Source organism: Leguminivora glycinivorella, chromosome 17 (assembly GCF_023078275.1).
Source record: "Leguminivora glycinivorella isolate SPB_JAAS2020 chromosome 17, LegGlyc_1.1, whole genome shotgun sequence".
Lineage (NCBI taxonomy): Eukaryota > Metazoa > Arthropoda > Insecta > Lepidoptera > Tortricidae > Leguminivora > Leguminivora glycinivorella.
This window is the reverse complement of record NC_062987.1, coordinates 14,923,090-14,941,718: the sequence shown is the minus strand read 5'-3', so window position 1 is coordinate 14,941,718 and position 18,629 is coordinate 14,923,090. Positions and strand designations below refer to the sequence as shown.

The 18,629-nt window shown below is 39.2% G+C and overlaps 1 protein-coding gene across 1 annotated transcript; it reads left to right on the top strand.

Moving 5' to 3' along the window:
• Positions 1-2,436: 2,436 nt before the first annotated feature.
• Positions 2,437-15,539, top strand: LOC125235542. The gene is given in 15 exon segments (XM_048142136.1): positions 2,437-2,519; positions 3,491-3,533; positions 4,249-4,416; positions 4,798-5,096; positions 5,098-5,267; positions 5,300-5,462; positions 6,413-6,504; positions 6,506-6,616; positions 8,100-8,228; positions 8,760-8,892; positions 10,310-10,461; positions 11,116-11,250; positions 12,315-12,901; positions 13,920-14,075; positions 15,308-15,539. Coding segments are annotated over 15 exon segments (2,574 nt in total). The 5' UTR covers positions 2,437-2,480; the 3' UTR covers positions 15,505-15,539.
• Positions 15,540-18,629: the final 3,090 nt, after the last annotated feature.

The window sequence follows — 18,629 nt, the reverse complement described above, 5'->3', positions numbered from 1 at the left end:
AAATAGCTAGGTTGACTGACAAATAAATCGGTAAGGCGTTTTTTTAAAGTCCAGGCAGGAACGGCCAGATGTTTTATCATTTATCGAGCGACCATACTTGCCTGCCTGCTTTCCTTTCTCTTTTCGTCTACTGATAGAAAAAAAAATAGGGACTGTGGTTTATATAAAAAAAAAACTCTCAAATAATGCTAATAACGTTAAGATTAAAATATTTTGAGTTTTTTCGGGACCGACCGGGTGTCCTCCACCAACGCCAACATGAAAAGGAGTGATTGGACATCTCATATAGATCACATTAAGCGAATTGCACTTTAATGAAAATGTCATGGTTTTCGAGACACTTCTTTATTAAACGAGACAGAAAAGTTTAAATCTTTCATTACATGATGTAAATATCCCATTAAAATACGTGCTTTTGAAATGAAAATTATTCATTAATCAATGACTATCCCTGAAGTGTTTTGTTCCTTTGTTTGAGGATATCGATATGTTATTAATTAATATCGACCAGTTCACATCCCTAAAATCCCCTCATGTGCATTTTGTTACGCACACAAATGCAGAGCAAATGCATCATAAACCAATGTGGCTATAGTATGAATTTTCTGAGATGAACTTTTCGGTTTTGCCCTAATCTGTTAAACAAAGGCCTTTGTTTCTATTATTCGCTGTGGTTAGCTCCCGTTTCCACAGCACGTGCTAAAGTCTCAGTGTAGTTAAAAAGCAACTAGTGGCCTTGAGCGCATGGACGTCCGATCGAAATCTGGCTCTCTGATGTTTTGGTCCGTGCCACAGAATTACAGTTAAACCAGAATGAGTAGTTAGGTCAAAAAAGTGTGTCCACATGAGAGGTCATTGTTTGGGCTGGTTCAGTTCAGTTTTTAAATTTAATGGGTTTCCAGTCCATTGGGACTATTTCGCCAGTGTCAAAGTGTGATATGAGCTTTAATATTAGTAATTTTTGTACAGTAAGTACGACATTGTACGGTGACTTAGCACATGTAAATTGATAGCTAGATTTTACAAGAGCATCGTGGACTACCGGCCGTTTACGACAAAAAGAGGCTAAGCAACGCGTTTCGAGAACAATTCTTCATCAGCTTCTCACTACACCATTAGTTTACTTGCATTAATAAGCCATCAATATTACACTTTAAACAACATTAATGAGTAAAAGAAAAATAAATTATTCACGACACGAAACCGCTAAGATGGCGTCCCAACCGGAAGTCCCGTTTGGGCTGGTGTCCCTCTCGCACTTTCTGACAATGTCAACATTATTCAGTGACGTCATCACTGTCATACATTAGAGGATACCACGGGGAAATACCAGTCAATTTTCAAAGTTACTACCAAATCTACTAATACCCATTTGAACATATTTTTTAATTATACAAATCTTTGATTTATTGGCATCAAAATAATTACATTATAATTATTTTCCAATTCTTTGAAATATATCGAAACCCTAGTTTGAATATAACACTAAAATAATATAAGAAGTTATAAAGTCAGGTAATATACAGATAAAAATACTACTACTATGGTAACCTCATTAACACTGGCCACACGTGCGAGAGGGACACCAGCCCAAACAATGCCCTCTCATGTGGACCGTTTTCGCTAGTCTGATACGATCACCTTTCTGTCTCAGTGATAAGGTTCAATTTATATGGCAAAAATGTGATTCCACAATCTAGTTTAATAATTCTAAATCTATGGTCCGTGCACACTGATCGGTCGCGGTCGCGGTCGATTTACGATGGACGTCCGCGTAGTATGTTCCTAGCTTAAACCAGGAACACACTACGCGGACGTCCGTCGTGAATCGACCGCGGACGGGAATCTGGCCAATGGAAATACACGTAGCCGTGCAAACTATCGGTCGACGGACGTGGACGTGGCCTTGAGCGCGTGGACGTCCGATCGAAATCTGGCTCGCCGGATGTTTTGTTCCGTGCACACTGATCGGTCGCGGTCGCGGTCGTTTTACGACGGACGTCCGCGTAGTGTGTTCCTAGCTTTATACTTCCGTGGCAATTTCTAAACGAAACTTTTTTTTAATTTTCCACTCCTAATTACGCACGCTATTTTAGTTTTGAAAATAAAAAAGATCTACGCTATTAATTGATAAAATATCACTGCAACTTACTTATATTTGGAATAACTTTTTTTTTTTATTAAAAATATTATTTTTATTTATTCGCTTACTAACAATACTAACTTTCTTTGCTGCACTCAAGTCTGCTAAAATCAACTAAAGCTGGTTGTGCGAATTGGAACGAAGTCTTCGTCTGCAACAAAAATTGACAAATGAAGTGCAAATGAAGAAATAATTCGTAAAACTATATTACGGGCTGTAAATAGCTATGAATTGTAGATTTAGAATGTTCTATTTTAAATATTAAAGTATTAGTTAGTGTAATTGGTTTTTAGTAAGAAGTGTATATTGTGAAAGGACATATAAACTCTCCATCGAAATGGACGTCGTCGGCAGTGAAATTGGCCAAAAGATGCGGGTAAATAAGCTCTTATTTCATATTTCAACTGCGTGTATTAGTTCTATTGAAGGTATAAACTGTTGCCACCTAAGGTAACCATTGTAACACTCTATTATATTTTACAAGTTACATTTTCCATGCGCTGAAATGACATCTGAAGTGTAGCATAACCATACAATATAAAATGTTACGATAACAGCGCATAGTTCCGCAGTGTGTTAGTTTAAATGAATTAACATCAGAAAATCAATTAAAAGACATCATAACAGCGGTTGCTCAGTATAAAAGGCATAGTTGCACACTGATTTCTTATTAAAACATTTTTAAATGCTATTCATTTAAAGGCTTCCTGTCTCATGTTAAACCTGACCGCTAATTACTTGTGCTACAACATACGCCTAAATAATATAAGATTTCTTATGAACAACAAGTTTGCCATCCTTAAAAGGTTTAACCCATCAATCCCATCATATGTTGCAGGCACGGATCCATGTGTAAAATTAGGTCATCTTTTTGCACTTTTTCCGGAACAATTTTTCTTGCTCTACATGGCATAGCCAAGGTTGGCACCAACTCTTTTTTTTTTTTTGAATGAAAGAGCAGTGAAATTTATTGTAGGACTAAATTACACAGAAAATGTAGGTACTTATATAATATATCTATAAAATATTGATTTTTAGTCTGTGTCGAGCTGTCATCAAAATCGAGGCGTAGTACAGAAGTACGAATATCCTATACATTACAGGTGCCATCTTTGATTTTTCCCTTTGAAATCTATCCTACATCTGATTGAATAATGTGAGAAACAGCACTAATAGTTGAAGACATCTTCTTCATCCTTGCTCCATCCCACTTTAGGTGGGGTCGGCTCTCCTAATTATCTTGCGCCATGAGATTCTGTCGAGGGTTGTCGGGTCAGGTAAATTATTTATTTTAGTTAGTTGAAGACATCACTTGTCTTAAATCAGAATTATGTTTTTTTTTTTCAGTCTGCCATCAAGGCAAAACTAACTGAACTGGGCTGTTATGTTGGTAAGTGTTCAAGTTCTTTAAGTATAAACAGGTATGATGTTATTACATAGGTAAGTGTTCCAAAGATGAGCCCTGTAAGGGCATAGCAAACATTACTTTAAAGTGAACCAACTATGTATCTATAATCAAAGATGTCTAAGAAAAAAAATGTATGTCAGAACCATAAAGGAACATTGATTCTGGTTCAGATGGTGCAAATATAAATATTTGTCAATTTTAACTATTAAAAATTATTAATAGACATTTATTCTGGAGGGAAGAGGGACCACTTTTGGCATTAAACGGGTTGAAAGAGAATGAGAAAAAGCTTGCATATTTTATATACACCCTGTTTTTATTGAATTCCGTTAACTTTAAGGGAAGATTCTTTACATCAAATACAATTCATTTCTCTAAGAAACTAGCATCTTAACTCTTGAAGTTATCGAGTTATTAAAAAATAAAGACAATTACTGAACACGTGTGTCACAGCCTTTACCAATTCCTAATGTTATTTGTTTTGACATGTGCCGTCAATCACTTGACACTAACTTGAATGTTATTCTTAAGGGTCTCTCACACTAATAAATTCATTTATTATGTATGAAAATGATGATTTTTTTTTGCAGGAATTTAACTAAAAGTGACATACAGGGTGGTTCTGTTAATGAACCTAACAACGTGTCAAATTTAACGGAAAACAAAAAAAAACACGGTGTATTGTATTTATTTCCAGATGACGAGCTCCCAGACTACGTCATGGTCATGGTGGCCAACAAGCGCACCCGCGCTCAGATGGAGGACGATCTTCAGTTGTTCCTCGGAGACAACACTGAGTTGTTTGTCAACTGGCTGCATCAGGTGCTCAAGAAGTTACAGGAGGTTACCGTTACAGCGCCGATAAGTGAGTACATTTCTTATAATTACCCACACATTCTGCCATAGCTCATGAAGTCTTGGGGAAGTGTTTGCAACTAATGACAGAATAAGGTACAAGGTTTATGATAGCAACTGCCAAGCTTTCAACACACAGGGCAAACTAGGCTATGAGATAAGTCCTGTGTCCTAACAATTTTTTACTTCATTGTAAAGGGACAGGGAAAAATATTAATTTACACATACACAAGAATTCTAATTCTAACGCGCAACCTTCAGAACCTAACTTTTTTTATACCACGTCGGTGGCAAAAGGTATGCGGTCCGCCTGATGGAAAGCGGTCACCGTAACCATGGTACGATTTTATGAAGAAGAATAAAAACAAACATTATTTTTTCATTTCAGAAGTAGCAGAATCTGAAAAGAGCAAAGACAGTTCAACAAAAGAAAAGAAATCTAAAGATAAAAAGACAAGGATAAATCTAAAAAATCCGAGAGCTCTAAAAAGTCCAAAAAGAAGGACAAAGAAAAACTACACAAGAAAAAAGATAAAGAATCCAAAAAAAGCTCATAAGAGTAAGAAAAAGAGTAAAAAGCATGAAATGATCAGGCCTAACATACCACCTCTACTCATGAACATGGAAAAGGAATCTGAGCCATCTATTACTGATGTATTTGCTGGTCAGATTTTGAAGAACCATGGTATTACTTTTAGAAACACCTAAAATAGATACAAAAGTGGATGAAAAACCTGCATTACCGGAATTAAAGAGGCCAATTTTGCCTATTATAGACCCAGCTACAATAAATTCACAGCCGGAGCCTTCACAATCTAGTATGAAAGTATTACAACAATCAGTGACCATGATGTTGAGGAGGTACCTACAGCACCTACCGTACCAGCACCAAGGGATGAACAGATTAAGGAGATGAATGAGATTGAAGCGAAAATTCAGGGGTTGAAACAGAAGTTAGCCGAGCAGTTAGATTCTATGTCGGATGATGAGGATTTTCTGACTATAAGGACTGAAGCTGAGGAGTTGATGAATGATTTTGCTGAAGATGTGTATCAGGTAAGGAATATTTACAGTAACAGTATTATTAGTGTGAAATTCTGAATACACTATCATCGTGTTGAGCTGTATAAAAAAAATGCTTATAATAAAAATAGAATAGAATAGAATAATTGGTAACATTAACCTAGTATTGTTTCACGTCGTAACCTGCACGAGATTTCTCTGAGGAAGTCCAGGCCATCTTCCATTTTATCTGGTCATGGGCATCTAAAGTCCAGTATTTAAGTGTTTTGGAAATCCTAAATACTCGACACACTATTCTGTAACAGATCACCTTTGTGGAATAGTGGCCCCATTATAGGTAAAGGAATATAACCTTATATTATTGAATTAGCTATCGTAAGGCTTCGTAGTGCCCGTATCTTACTGTGACCATTCCTGATCTATCGTGATCTGCAGTGCTCGGACAAGTCATCGCAAAACAATCGCAAGACTGCAATAGAACAAGATCAATAGAGTCGCATTATGTACAATATTATTTAATTATATTTTTGAAACAATTTATTATTTGGAAATAATATTAATAATAATGAAATAACCGTAAGTAAGCAAATAATTGTATTAATTAGAATTGTCACCACGAAACTAGGTACTTACTTCAAGCATGCCACTTTGACAAATCTTCAAAAACAATCTTCAAACTTTAAAAAGGTCAAATGTTAAATTATAAATAAAACTTTGAAACGGATTATATCGCGTATAATGAATTTACAATTCATCCCGACGTTTCGAACACTTTACAGCATTCGAAGTCAACGATGAGTAACTATCGCGGTAACCGAAGACAATATTATGTTAAATTATAAATTACGATAATATCAGATTTACATAATAATAATCTTAAGTCGCGACTCTATAATAGTCTTGTCCCATGTCCATAGCTGTTTCTGCGATGACTTGTCCGAGCAGTGGTGATCTGCTTGTGAATGTAACCTTACTGTTTACAGGAAATATCGGCAGCAGCGCCGCGCGCTCCCGCGACTCCTCCCCTCTCCCTCGCGTCTCCCCCTCGCCCCGCTCCCCTCCTCCCCCCTAAGCCTCCCCTCGCCGGAAGCGCTCCCGCAGATCGAGCTGCAGTTGCCCAAAAGGCCCGTCAGGGAGAGGCTAGGGGCCAGAGAGGACAAACTTGATAAAGCTGAAAGTCCAGAAAGGTTGTTAATTACGAGTTAAGGTAGTAAGGAGAGTGGTGTACTACTATTATACTTATTTATTTACACAATTTGCAGTTGTTCAATGGTGTACCTGTTTCGGTTTAGACGCCATTTAGGCAAACTGTCATGTGTACTTATGTCATTCGTCAAAGAAATTTAACCTGTCTAATATCTGTACAGTATGAGTTATGTAGCCATCTAAATTGAACCGTATGGTATTGGCTGGGTGCACGATGACAGCATCACCAAGCAGTTACAACTACGGCGGACTTTGAAACGCCAAATGGCTTTCTGTCTATGAAGAGTAAGTAAATAAACAAATAATTTTAATGAGATAGCGTTATGTTTAATTCAATCATATAAATTTATAGTGTCGATAATAACATTCACCTTTTTAAACTCAGTTTTAAACTCCGTTTAAAATGACACAATCAATAAATTTCAGGTAGTTTCTCACGTTTGAGTTCGCGAAATGTAAATAAAGAAGTAAACAGATTTTAGGTAATAACGCTTTTCATATACAGGGTGCCCGGTAATTAATGGACAACCTTTTAATCACCAAGAGGGCACCTTATACTGGTCCAGAAAATCGACTTTGAGGTTTAGTAAAAGTAGCCTGGTTTTCGAGATTTTCACACTTTTAAAAATTTTAATGGTTATTAATGGACAACCTTTTAACCACCAAGAGGGCACCTTATAATGGCCCAGAAAATAGACTTTAAGGTTTAGTAAAAGTCGCCTGGTTTTCGAGATCTTCACACTTTTTAAAATTTTAATACTACCTAAAATTTTTGGTGGTTAAAAGGTTGTCCATTAATTACCGGGCCCCCGGTATATTGGAGACGATTATTTATGCCTGTAGTGTCGTTAATAATGCAGATTTTTTGTGTATTTTAAAAGTATGTTGTTTTAAAAGTACTTATGTTAGTTTACTTACTTTTTCCTCTTACAACGATTATCTATTTCATTTGTTGGTCTCGTTTCACATTTGCTTGTGCATATTTATTAAATTTGTGATCACTGTTTTTCCCAGTGTTCGTACAGTTGTGTACAGTGACGCATATTTATTTATTTTTACTTTAAATGCACGGATACGTAAATTTCGCTGTAAAATGTGACAGTTGGTCTGCCGAGAGTTCCTTTTTGGCCACGGTGCGCGCTGCGATCGATTCATGGTTCTCCCACCACCTATTGCGCACCCAGCCAATAATATGAGGTTCTAGAAGAATCTTTACAGTTATTTATATCTTTTTTCAATATAACTCCAATTTGTTATTCGTTCGTTTTAAAATAAACTTATTTTACATTAATTATTCCCTTAAAGACGGGTTCTCATATACCATAAAAACTTACATTGTGATTAAGTGATATTTGTCTTATGTAACCAACATTTTATCAGGACAAGTATAATGATAACGGAAAAGAAAATAATTTCGTAATTTTTTAATTCGTTATATATTATTTGAATAAGAAATAATTTCAGATTCACGCCCGAAAGAGAGCCGGAAACCAAGAGAGCGCGAAGTCGCTTAGATGAACCGCCGGAAAAGCAGCGCAAGATAGATGATGATGATGATGATCTTGAAACTAGTTCTAAAAGGATTTCGTCTAAGTAAGCTTATCAGTCTATCTTATAAATGTTTACTAACCATAGGCACAGTATAATAAAGAGTACTATCGCACAGTATGGCCACTCCCGCTCCCCGCTGAAAGTGCCGCCCACCCTCTCGGTTACCTCACAGTTACCGCCTGTCAAAAACACGAACAATCGACCTGTGATATCTTACTCATACAAGCATGGTACGCGTTCACCTACACGAGCTTAGAATGTGTGCTAGGAACCCTTTTTTTTTTAGATTTGATTGCCAGTGTCCGAGGTGTGCCATAGGCATAGAGGAATTAGTAAGACGAGTTAGTATATTATATATATCGTTGTCTGAGTACCCACAACACAAGCCTTCTTGAGCTTACCGTGGGCCTCATTCAATCTGTGTAAGAATGTTCTATAATATTTATTTATTTAATATTTATTTATTAATAATAGACTTTTCGTTCGTCGCGACATCTATTGACAAGTAGTAGAGTTGATATTGAGAAGCCTTAGCGTTTGACGTACATTTAACTCTGATAATAATCGTTGCAGAGTGGCAGTATTGGAGCGCACGCCGCGAGTCTGCGCAAGCGTGGTGCGAGTGCGTCCGCGGCCGCGCGTGGCTGCGCCCAGCAACAGCTTACTGCTGCGAGCGGTGGCCGACGCGCACAAGAGCCTGCTCAATGTGAGTATTGCATCATTTATATCCTTAATAGCTTTTGCCCGCGGCTTCGCTCGCGTTAGAAAGAGACAAAAAGTAGCCTATGTCACTCTCCATCCCTTCAACCATTTCGTCGCTCCGTTTTACCGTGAAAGACGGACAAACAGACACACATTTTCCCATTTATAATATGTATTAGTATGGATAGTATCTGAAATTTGGTCAAGAAAGTTCCCAGCCAAATAATAACCTATATATTATAATTGATAGTAAGTGTTGATTTAGAAATTGACTTGATATTTGAGCGCTTTAAGCGTTCAGCAACAGCTTATTACTACGAGCTGTGGCCGACGCACACAAGAGCCTGCTCAACGTAAGTCTTACATCCTTATACTAATTAAATTTGGCAAAGAAAGTTCCCAGTCAAATAATAACCTGAATGATTGATAGTAAGTGTTGGTTTTGAAATTGACTTGATATTTGAGCGCTTTAAGCGTTCAGCAACAGCTTATTACTACAAGCGGTGTCCGAAGCACATAAAAGTCTGCTGAACGTAAGTCTAAGACCTGAGTGGACGCTTACGGCTCAGCCACGACATTGGTCTAAGCGCGACAGCGGTGAGCGGCGGCCATACATTGGAGCGAGACACAGCGATGGGACTTTTCATTCACACGTATGGCTGCCGCTCACCGCTGTCGCGCTTAGACCAATGTCGTGGCTGAGCCGTTAGCGTGCAGCGGGACGGGCTCGCTACTCGCTATGCAGCGGGGACTCAGGACACTTGTATGAGTTTCCATTGTTTGATACGCACGCCGCACGCCCCCGCCCCGCACAACGCCCAATGTGAGCCTTACACTGTCTACAATAGTCTATGTAGAATATCCATTAGGCCGCTATTAGACTATCATATATTTCTCACAGAAATATGATCAAACTTTGATTAATAGATAATCAGAGTTAATAATCAGATCATATTTTCTATGATAGTCAAATATCGGAACTCTATACCAGAGATTTATTGCGCAACCATCAACAACTCACAGCTACGTGTTATGGCGAACGCACGCGAAAGCCTGCTTAGGGCCAAGTTGCATCAACCACAGTTAACAGACACATCAACGCACGCAGCGGAAGTCTATTGAAATTATTAATTACATGTGCCTATAACATTTGAAGAGTTCCCTCGATTTCTCCAAGATCCCATCATCAGACCCTGACTTGGTGCCAATGGGACCATCTCGGGTTATACCTGATCGATTAAAAAAAAATTTTGAAAATCGGTCCATGATTCTCGGAGATATCGAGTAACATACATACAAAAAAAAACATTCAGTCGAATTGAGAACCTCCTCCTTTTTTTGAAGTCGGTTAAAACAAAAGAATTTGGTTTCGTGCAACCGACCCTTAACCTGAGTCTTTCCTTACATATTTTTCTTTCTAGATACCACCAAAAATGGAAACTGAGCCAGCGAAAGTGAAGCGAGCCCTCGTGAAGCCAATGCGGCGGTGTGTCGATGCACAGAAGATAGTCATACAAGTGCAAGCTGATTCACATACAGAAACAACTGAAAAGGCGGACAGTGAGAAACAGAGGTAAGAACTTATTTTTCCCTATTTCTGAAACAGTCCTGGTTCGTTTACCAAAATAATCCCGAGAGTTTCGGCGTAAGACCAAATTGTCGTCTTTGTTGTCACAAAATGAATTATTCCGATTTCTTTAGAACGGATTCTTCGTCGCAAAAATAGAGCATGGGTAGGGTAGCATGGTAGCATGGTCAGGCGATAAATGATAAAACATCAGGCCGTCCCTGTCACACTATTTGTAAGCGCGATAGAGACGGCCTAATGTTTTATCATTTATCGTGCGACCATGCTTGCCTGCCTGGTTAACGGACAACCTTCTGTGGTGCTTCCCTTGCGCTATGATATGGGGTTCCTCAAGAAGCAGTTATTTAGGGTTCTCAAAGGTCGGCAACGCATAAGTGGCTACCCTGTTTACTTATATCCATGGGCGGCGATGACTACTTCCCATCAGGCGGCTCGGCTGCCACTTTCATAAAAAAATCTGCAATAATGCGTGATGAATTGATGATTTTTGACCAAGATACTACAACATACCAAGATACCGAAATAGGTACCAAAAGGTACAAGTTAATAGGGTTAAAAGTAATATGGTAACTGTCAGGCCTTCATGCATTTACATAGCATGGCATTCAGATGTCTAATTTAATATGGCTCTTATTCCAGATCGCCCTCAGAGAAAGAGGAATTCTCGCCCGCTCTGTTCACCAAGAAGATCGTCAACACAGATTACGTGCCGCCGCGAACTAAGGATCCAAGGACGTCCAGTGTGCGCGACGATACTCTAGTCATAGAAACACTGTAAGTTTATAAATAACACAGAATACGGGTTAAGAATTTCACCACCCCCTTTCTTCCCGTGGGTGTCGTAGAAGTCGACTGTTGGATATGGGATAAATTGTGGCGTAGGCCAGAGGCTGGCAGCCTGCCACTGCAATGTCACAATTTAGATTTCTTTCAACCCCTTTTTGCCAAGGGTGGCACTGAAACTTGAGTAGTTCATGTGCTCTGCCTACCCCTTTATGGAATACAGGCGTGATTTTATGTGTGTATGTATGTGAAAAATACACACAAAAATAAGATATATAAAATATAATAAAAGTAAAAAAAAAATGACTGAAAATATGATAGAAAAAATATAATAAAAGTAAAATAAAAAAAGCTGTGTCAGTCAATTCATTACAAATTCACGCAAATTTGCCTGAACGCATTAAATATGTATGCAGGGCAAGAATTTTTGAAAGAGTGTTTAGTACCCCTATGCCTATCTTTTTACGCAGTCCCTTGGGTTTTTTACGCATTTATAAAGTCAATGTAAGGTTTTTTTTTTTTTATACTACGTCGGTGGCAAACAAGTATACGGCCCGCCTGATGTAAAGCGGTCACCGTAACCTATGGACGCCTGCAACTCAAACAGTGTCACATGCGCGTTGCCACCCCATTAGAAACTTGTACATTCCCTTTTGCTGTGTTAAGTACACAGCAAAAAGGAGTGTACAAGTTCCAAGGAGGGTTCGGGTTGCCGACGACTCAAAGGACAATAAACGGAACAAGTTAATAGTTCCGTAAGTCCTCCCGTCATCAGCACACCGCACCCTCGTTGAGCTCTGGCAGCCTTACTCACCGACAGGAACACAACACTATGAGTAGGGTCTAGTGCTATTTGGCTGCGGTCTTCTGTAAGGCGGAGGTACTACCCCAGTTGGGCTCTGCTCTAGATTCGAGCGAGACGATATCCGCTGTGCTATGCCCTACCACACAAAGCGGAATATCATTCGCTATGCCCTACCTCCTATTATATTATTTGGTATTTTGTTTGTAAATGATTCTCCTATTTGCGTTTCTACACTTTAATTTTTTTACAGAAATATCCACAACCCAACAGTAGACAAACAAAAAGACACACAATTTATTGTTACCATGGACGGATATGATCCTAACGTGTTCCTAGCCAAAAAACTATTGACAGAAGGTCTCTTAGATGACGATGACAAAAGCAAAAAATCAGACACTGATTCAAAAACTAAAGATAAACCAGATAAAGTTTATAAAGAGGTAGATGAAAGAACAGAAACAGTAAAAAATAAAGAAGTGAAAGAATCTAAAAAGGAAATCAATAAAGATCTACCTATAGAAAATAAAGTAAAGCATGACAAAAAAGATTCAAAAGATGACAAAGATGTAGCTCCAAAAAAGCGTCTAAGTGATACTAGCGAAGAGAGTGACACTCAAGTTATAATAAATCCAGAAACGGAAAAGACTGAACCAGAAGTAGAGGAGAAGTTAGAAGTGCCGGTTGTTAGAAAGAGAAAGAAGAGTCCGATAGTGTTTGATGTGGAAAAGAAAGAGAAGAAGGATAGAGCGAGGGAGCGGACTGAGAGCGCTGGGAGTGATAATCATGTGACTGTAACAACAATTACTAGTACGCATAAATATGATTCAGTTCCTTCATGTAAGTAGCAATAAAATTTAAGATCAATATGCTCTTTCTTTACGTAGTGTACATGGGTACCAACTTTTCCATTTGGTGTTTTTGAGACAACAATACAGTAGCAAAGAAGTCTAAGTGCTAGTGAAGTTATCATAAAAACTATACTCCTAAAATTATAAATACGGCAAGGCTCGGAACCAGTTTATTTTTTACCGGTTAAAACCGGTTTATTTCGATTTCACTCCGAACTTTGTAAAGAACGCGAACGTTACGAGAACTTTATTTTAACCGAAATAAACCGGTTTATTCGACGAGCGGCGAAACGCAACGGCGCCGCATATATCGTTCACGCAGCAACTTTTTTGTTTGGTTAGAACAGTATATTACCTATCATGCTGTGGAATAAACCGGTTTATTTCGTTCTAAACCGGTTAATCGAACGAAACCTTTATGAAAGCGTTCCCCCAAAAACCGGTTTAAAAATAGCGGTTTTTCGAGCAAAAACGAAATTTAAAGGTTTTGCCGCAAGTACATGATAACGGTTTGAAAATTTAACCGGTATCCGAGCCCTGAAATACGGATTCCGAAGTAGTTCTTTGATCGCTTTCTATTAGATTCTATGACGACTATGACAAAGATCAAACTTGCATTCTATCCATGCACCTATTAGCTCTGATCCAGTGGTTATAAACCAGTAGTCCCTTACCTGGCAGCACTTGGCTCGGACTTAAAGTCTTAGACAGACTCCCAGCGGTTCCCCTAAATTTGTTAAAACCCCCTTCTTTGTCTCAAAATCATTGCCAGGTTGCCTGGACCCTTATAAGCCCGAGTCTCATAAGTCTAAGGGGCATTCCAACCAATACTTGAAATGACTCTAAATTTATAAAGAACACAATCTTTTACTGACTTTACATTATTGGTATCGGCGTGATCACCAGGCAGGCAAGTATGGTAGGGACGGCCTGTTTTATCATTTATCGCGCGACCATACTTGCCGTTCAGATTTTATCAGAGCTAAATATTACTATTGCATTTTCAGTGTCAGCGGCAGAGCGCGCCGTGATCCCGTGCCGAGCGTTCCCCGCGTGTCGCTATGGCAGTTCCTGCGCGTTCCTGCACCCTCGCTGCAAGTTCGCAGCCGCTTGTACGCGCAGGGATTGTGTGTATACACACACACAGCCGCCTAAACTCGTGGGTGAGTGTACTGTTAGTTATCTGTCTCTTATTAGTGTCATCAACGTTCTAGTTCCATGTAGAGTGGCTACGGTAATTAGTGCGCGTTCCTGCATCACACTGCAAGCTTGCAGCCGCTTGTACACGCAGGGATTGTGTGTATACACACACACAGCCGCCTAAACTCGTGGGTGAGTGTATCTGTTGTGTTGTGAACCTTCTACAGTGTCTAGTTTTATGCAGTCTTCCTAGTATGTCGCTACGGCAGTTCCTGCGCGTTCCTGCATCCGCGCTGCAAGTTCGCAGCCGCTTGTACACGCAGGGATTGTGTGTATACACACACACATCCGCCTAAACTCGTGGGTAAGTGATCTATCAGTTATCTGTCTCTTATATAGTGTCATCAACGTTCTGTCACGTAGCGACACCTAGTGAGTATCAGTGTTACTACGCGGTATATATACCAGTTCTATGCCGAGACGCTACGGTAATGCGTGCGCGTTCCTGCATCCACGCTGCAAGTTCGCAGCCGCTTGTACGCGCAGGGATTGTGTGTATTGTATACACACACACAGCCGCCTAAACCCCTGGGTGAGTGTATCTGTTGTGAACCTTCTACAGTGTCTAGTTTTATGCAGTCTTCCTAGTATGTCGCTACGGCAGTTCCTGCGCGTTCCTGCATCCGCGCTGCAAGTTCGCAGCCGCTTGTACACACAGCCGCTTGTACACACATCCGCCTAAACTCGTGGGTGTGTGTATCTATTGTATCCCATCTACAATGTCTAGTTCTATGATGTTTTCCCAAACCAGTCAGACAGTTTTCAAAGGGCAATCTTGGCTTCCTCGATCTGTTTTGTGTACGGACATTTATCGCTCACTAGCTTTTCCCCGCGGCTTCGCCCGCGTACTAATCTAGTTTTTCCATACAAACTTTGGACCCCCATTTAACCCCCTTAGGAGGTGAATTTTGAAAAATCCTTTCTTACTGCTCCTCTACACCTTATAAGGAACGTACGTGCCAAATTTGGGATCTCTAGGACCAGCGGTTTCGGCTGTGCGTTGATATGTCAGTCAGTCAGTTTCTTCTTTTATATATTTAAAAGATGTGCACCCTGGCTGGCAAGCGTGATAACCGAAATAAGGCCGTCCTTTTCGCACTATTTGTAAGTGCGATAGGGACGCACCTATAGGATAAAGTTTATCGAACTAGTGTAATCGAAGCTGCATATTTTAACTCCATAATTTTGTCCCCAGCGTCCCACGTAGTCCCGGCCGCGACCTTCAAGACCATCCAACCATCAGCTTTACCCACCATCTGCAAGTTTTACCCCAACTGCGTGAACCCCGCGTGCCACTTCGCGCACCCTAAACCCTGTCGCTACGGTAAAGGCTGTCTCAACAAAGCCGAGTGCAATTTCTACCACGCCGACAAGTGGCGGTATCCCGTGTAGCGTACATGTAGACTAATATACAATTATTATAATTATTACTGTTGTTTTATTTTACTGATTTTGATAGAAAAAATCCCAAATCTGTAAAGATCGTGTCCGTCATATTCTGACAGATATTATAAGAGCGTTTCCGCATTATTCGACCCGATATCCGATGTAGGACCGACATTCTAAACGTTAACCCTTTACCAGGCGAAGGTATGTATTCCTCCCACACCTTATATCGGTTACCGTAGTCAGGTTTTAAGTTAAGTTAGGTTCTATGACGTCACTACACGTCTGACAGCGTTTTCGGTGGCCAAAGTTAAAAAAATATTACACACATTTTTAATCGAAAATACGTAGCCACCATACACTTATAATACCCAAAATCTATAAAAATTGGTTTCTTATGTCAAATACTACAGGAAACAATCATTTCTTGTGCCAAATTCGATAAGAGTAGTAGCCTATTGTGCAATCCACTTAAAATTTGTTTTTAAAGTACCTAAATGTTTTCGGGCGTTGTAAATTTTTGTACCTACGGGCCGATTTTTGAGTCTCACGCGTTCGAATTCAGAAAATTGTCACTGAAAATAATAGGCAAGTCACCGTTTTCAACCGGTATTACCGCAACCTCAAAAATCGGCCCCCTAGTCCGTAAAGTACTAAGCCAAATGAATATTTAAGATGAGTCGTAAAATGTATGGGGTCCAACACATTCCACGATTCTTCTCTTTCCGAACGGGGAGCCGATTTTTGAACGTCGACCATTCGATTTTGTGAATTTCGTTCAATGATACCTCCACTACTAACGATTTAAATTATACTAACAGAATCGAAAACGAGTGTTCATTACTCCTAGATTCAAAATTACTAGCCGTGCTTTTTCAAAAATAGCATTTCGTCTATCAAACGGTCAATTCGTGCGTTTGAAATTCAAAAATCGGTCCCAAGACTCTAAAATAATTAAAATCTATTTAAGTAGGTGTGTCATTGTCATTCCAACGTTTGATCTTTATTCGCCTAGGAGCAATGGGGGCGAACTAAATAGAATCAATTGCCCAAATTGAGATGACATCTTGGCCTAATCATTTCCTGTTCTGATTTAAAATGAAGGTTTCGGACAAGACGGTTGGTATTGAGAATTGAGACGACACCCATTCAAAAATATGAATTATTAATTAGTTACCTCTGCGTTACCTTCCATTGCATTCTTCGCTCTTCGAAATTTTGAAAATAATAGGTTACATACCTTATCATTTGTGAGTTATCAAACATATACATACAGAGTGGGGCCTGTAACAAAGGCGAAGAATTGAACTCTAGGCTATTCTCCTTATACTGATCAACATTTGTTCGACGACTTTTAAAAATAACTTGTATTTTGATTTTTATCACCCTTGAAAGTTTTTTCTAAGAGGTAATGTATTGCGAATTCTGTTAAGCCTAAAGTGTGACAGACAACGTCAATGACAACAATAATGGCGTACATTGATGCTAATATTTATTTTGTATGAAAAATTAAAAATTTAAAGACTTCATAATTTTTTAAAGTCACTGAACAAATGTTGATCAGTATAAGGAGAATAGCCTACAGTTCAATTCTTCGCCTTTGTTACAGGCCCCACTCTGTATAATCACGCCTGTATCCCATAAAGGGGTAGGCTGAGCACATGAACTACTCAAGTTTCAGTGCTACTCTTGGCAAAAAGGGGTTGAAAGAAATCCAAATTGTGACATTTCAGTAACAGGTTGCGAGCCTCTCGCCTACGCCACAATTTAACCCATATCCCCATTTATCAAACGTAATTATAAAGCTAGAAACAAACTACGCGGACGTCCGTCGTAAATCGACCGCGGACAGGAATCTGGACAATGGAAATACACATAACCGTGCAAACTATTGGTCGACGGACGTGGACGTGGCCTTGAGCGCATGGACGTCCGATCGAAATCTGGCTCGCTGGATGTTTTGTTCCGTGCACACTGATCGGTCGCTGTCGCAGTCGATTTACGACGGACGTCCGCGTAGTATGTTCCCAGCTTTAATATTTATTTATGATATGTAGGTACTATCAGCTGCAAAAGTGGATGGCGAATTTATCAATGAATTCATTCATAACTTCTCCATGCACTTTTGCAGCTGATAGTACCTACTTCACTTTAGTTCCTGTTGGCAAAACTCATAAATTACACATAATAGGTCATAGATGCAATACAAGCTCACCTTACTCATGAGCAGTATTAATTAATTAAGTCAATAACATTTTTGATTTAGATTAACTAATAACAATTGAAGGCTATAACTTAGTGTCTAAAACAAATCCTAGACGCCTAGTTTGTTTCTTAAAGCTATCAATCAAAGTAACTAACCTAGACAGTTGCGTACAAGCAAGGTCATATTGAGGTAGGCAACGCCGAAATGAAAGTTATTTGCATAAAAATGCAGGTTTAATACTACCTTATTGCATTTATTACATTTCTGTCATGTCATGTCATGAAGTTTTGAAGTAAAAGGTCGATCACCATAAGGATGGAATTTGGGTGTATCTTTATACGATTTATCTGTTAGAGCGTGCTTAGGCTTAATCGACAATGTGGTAGGTACCTTTTGCTTGTAAACGGCACATTTGTCGACAGGGCATTATTTTGCTGAAATAAGAAGAATTTGAATTTACGTATCGATGGACAGAGTTCCTATGCAAATACATACTTATTTAGGTATTTATTTTTTATACTACTTACTACATAGTCTCTGTAGCCTAAGATAGACGCCACCAACTTCTCATGGGAATTATGGGAGAGAGATACCTCAACACTAAGGAGCTCCTCACTCTCATCAGATCTGTGAGCTCTAACAAACTTATGAACTCAGCAGTAATAGTCACAACGGGACATTTTTGCGAGAAGAACCACCAAAAAAAAAAATTTTTAAGGTAGGTAAATTTTATGTTTTTCCTACTCAGAATCACGAGCCCTTACGGTCTAAGATAAAAAACCGGCCAAGTGCGAGTCGGACTCGCCCACCGAGGGTTCCAACTTTCTTTCAAACTACCTAGTAAAAATAATCTCATATTTTCATATAACTCTAATGACTTGACTAGAAGACAAAAGTATAGGCACTAATGAATATTATAGTGTAT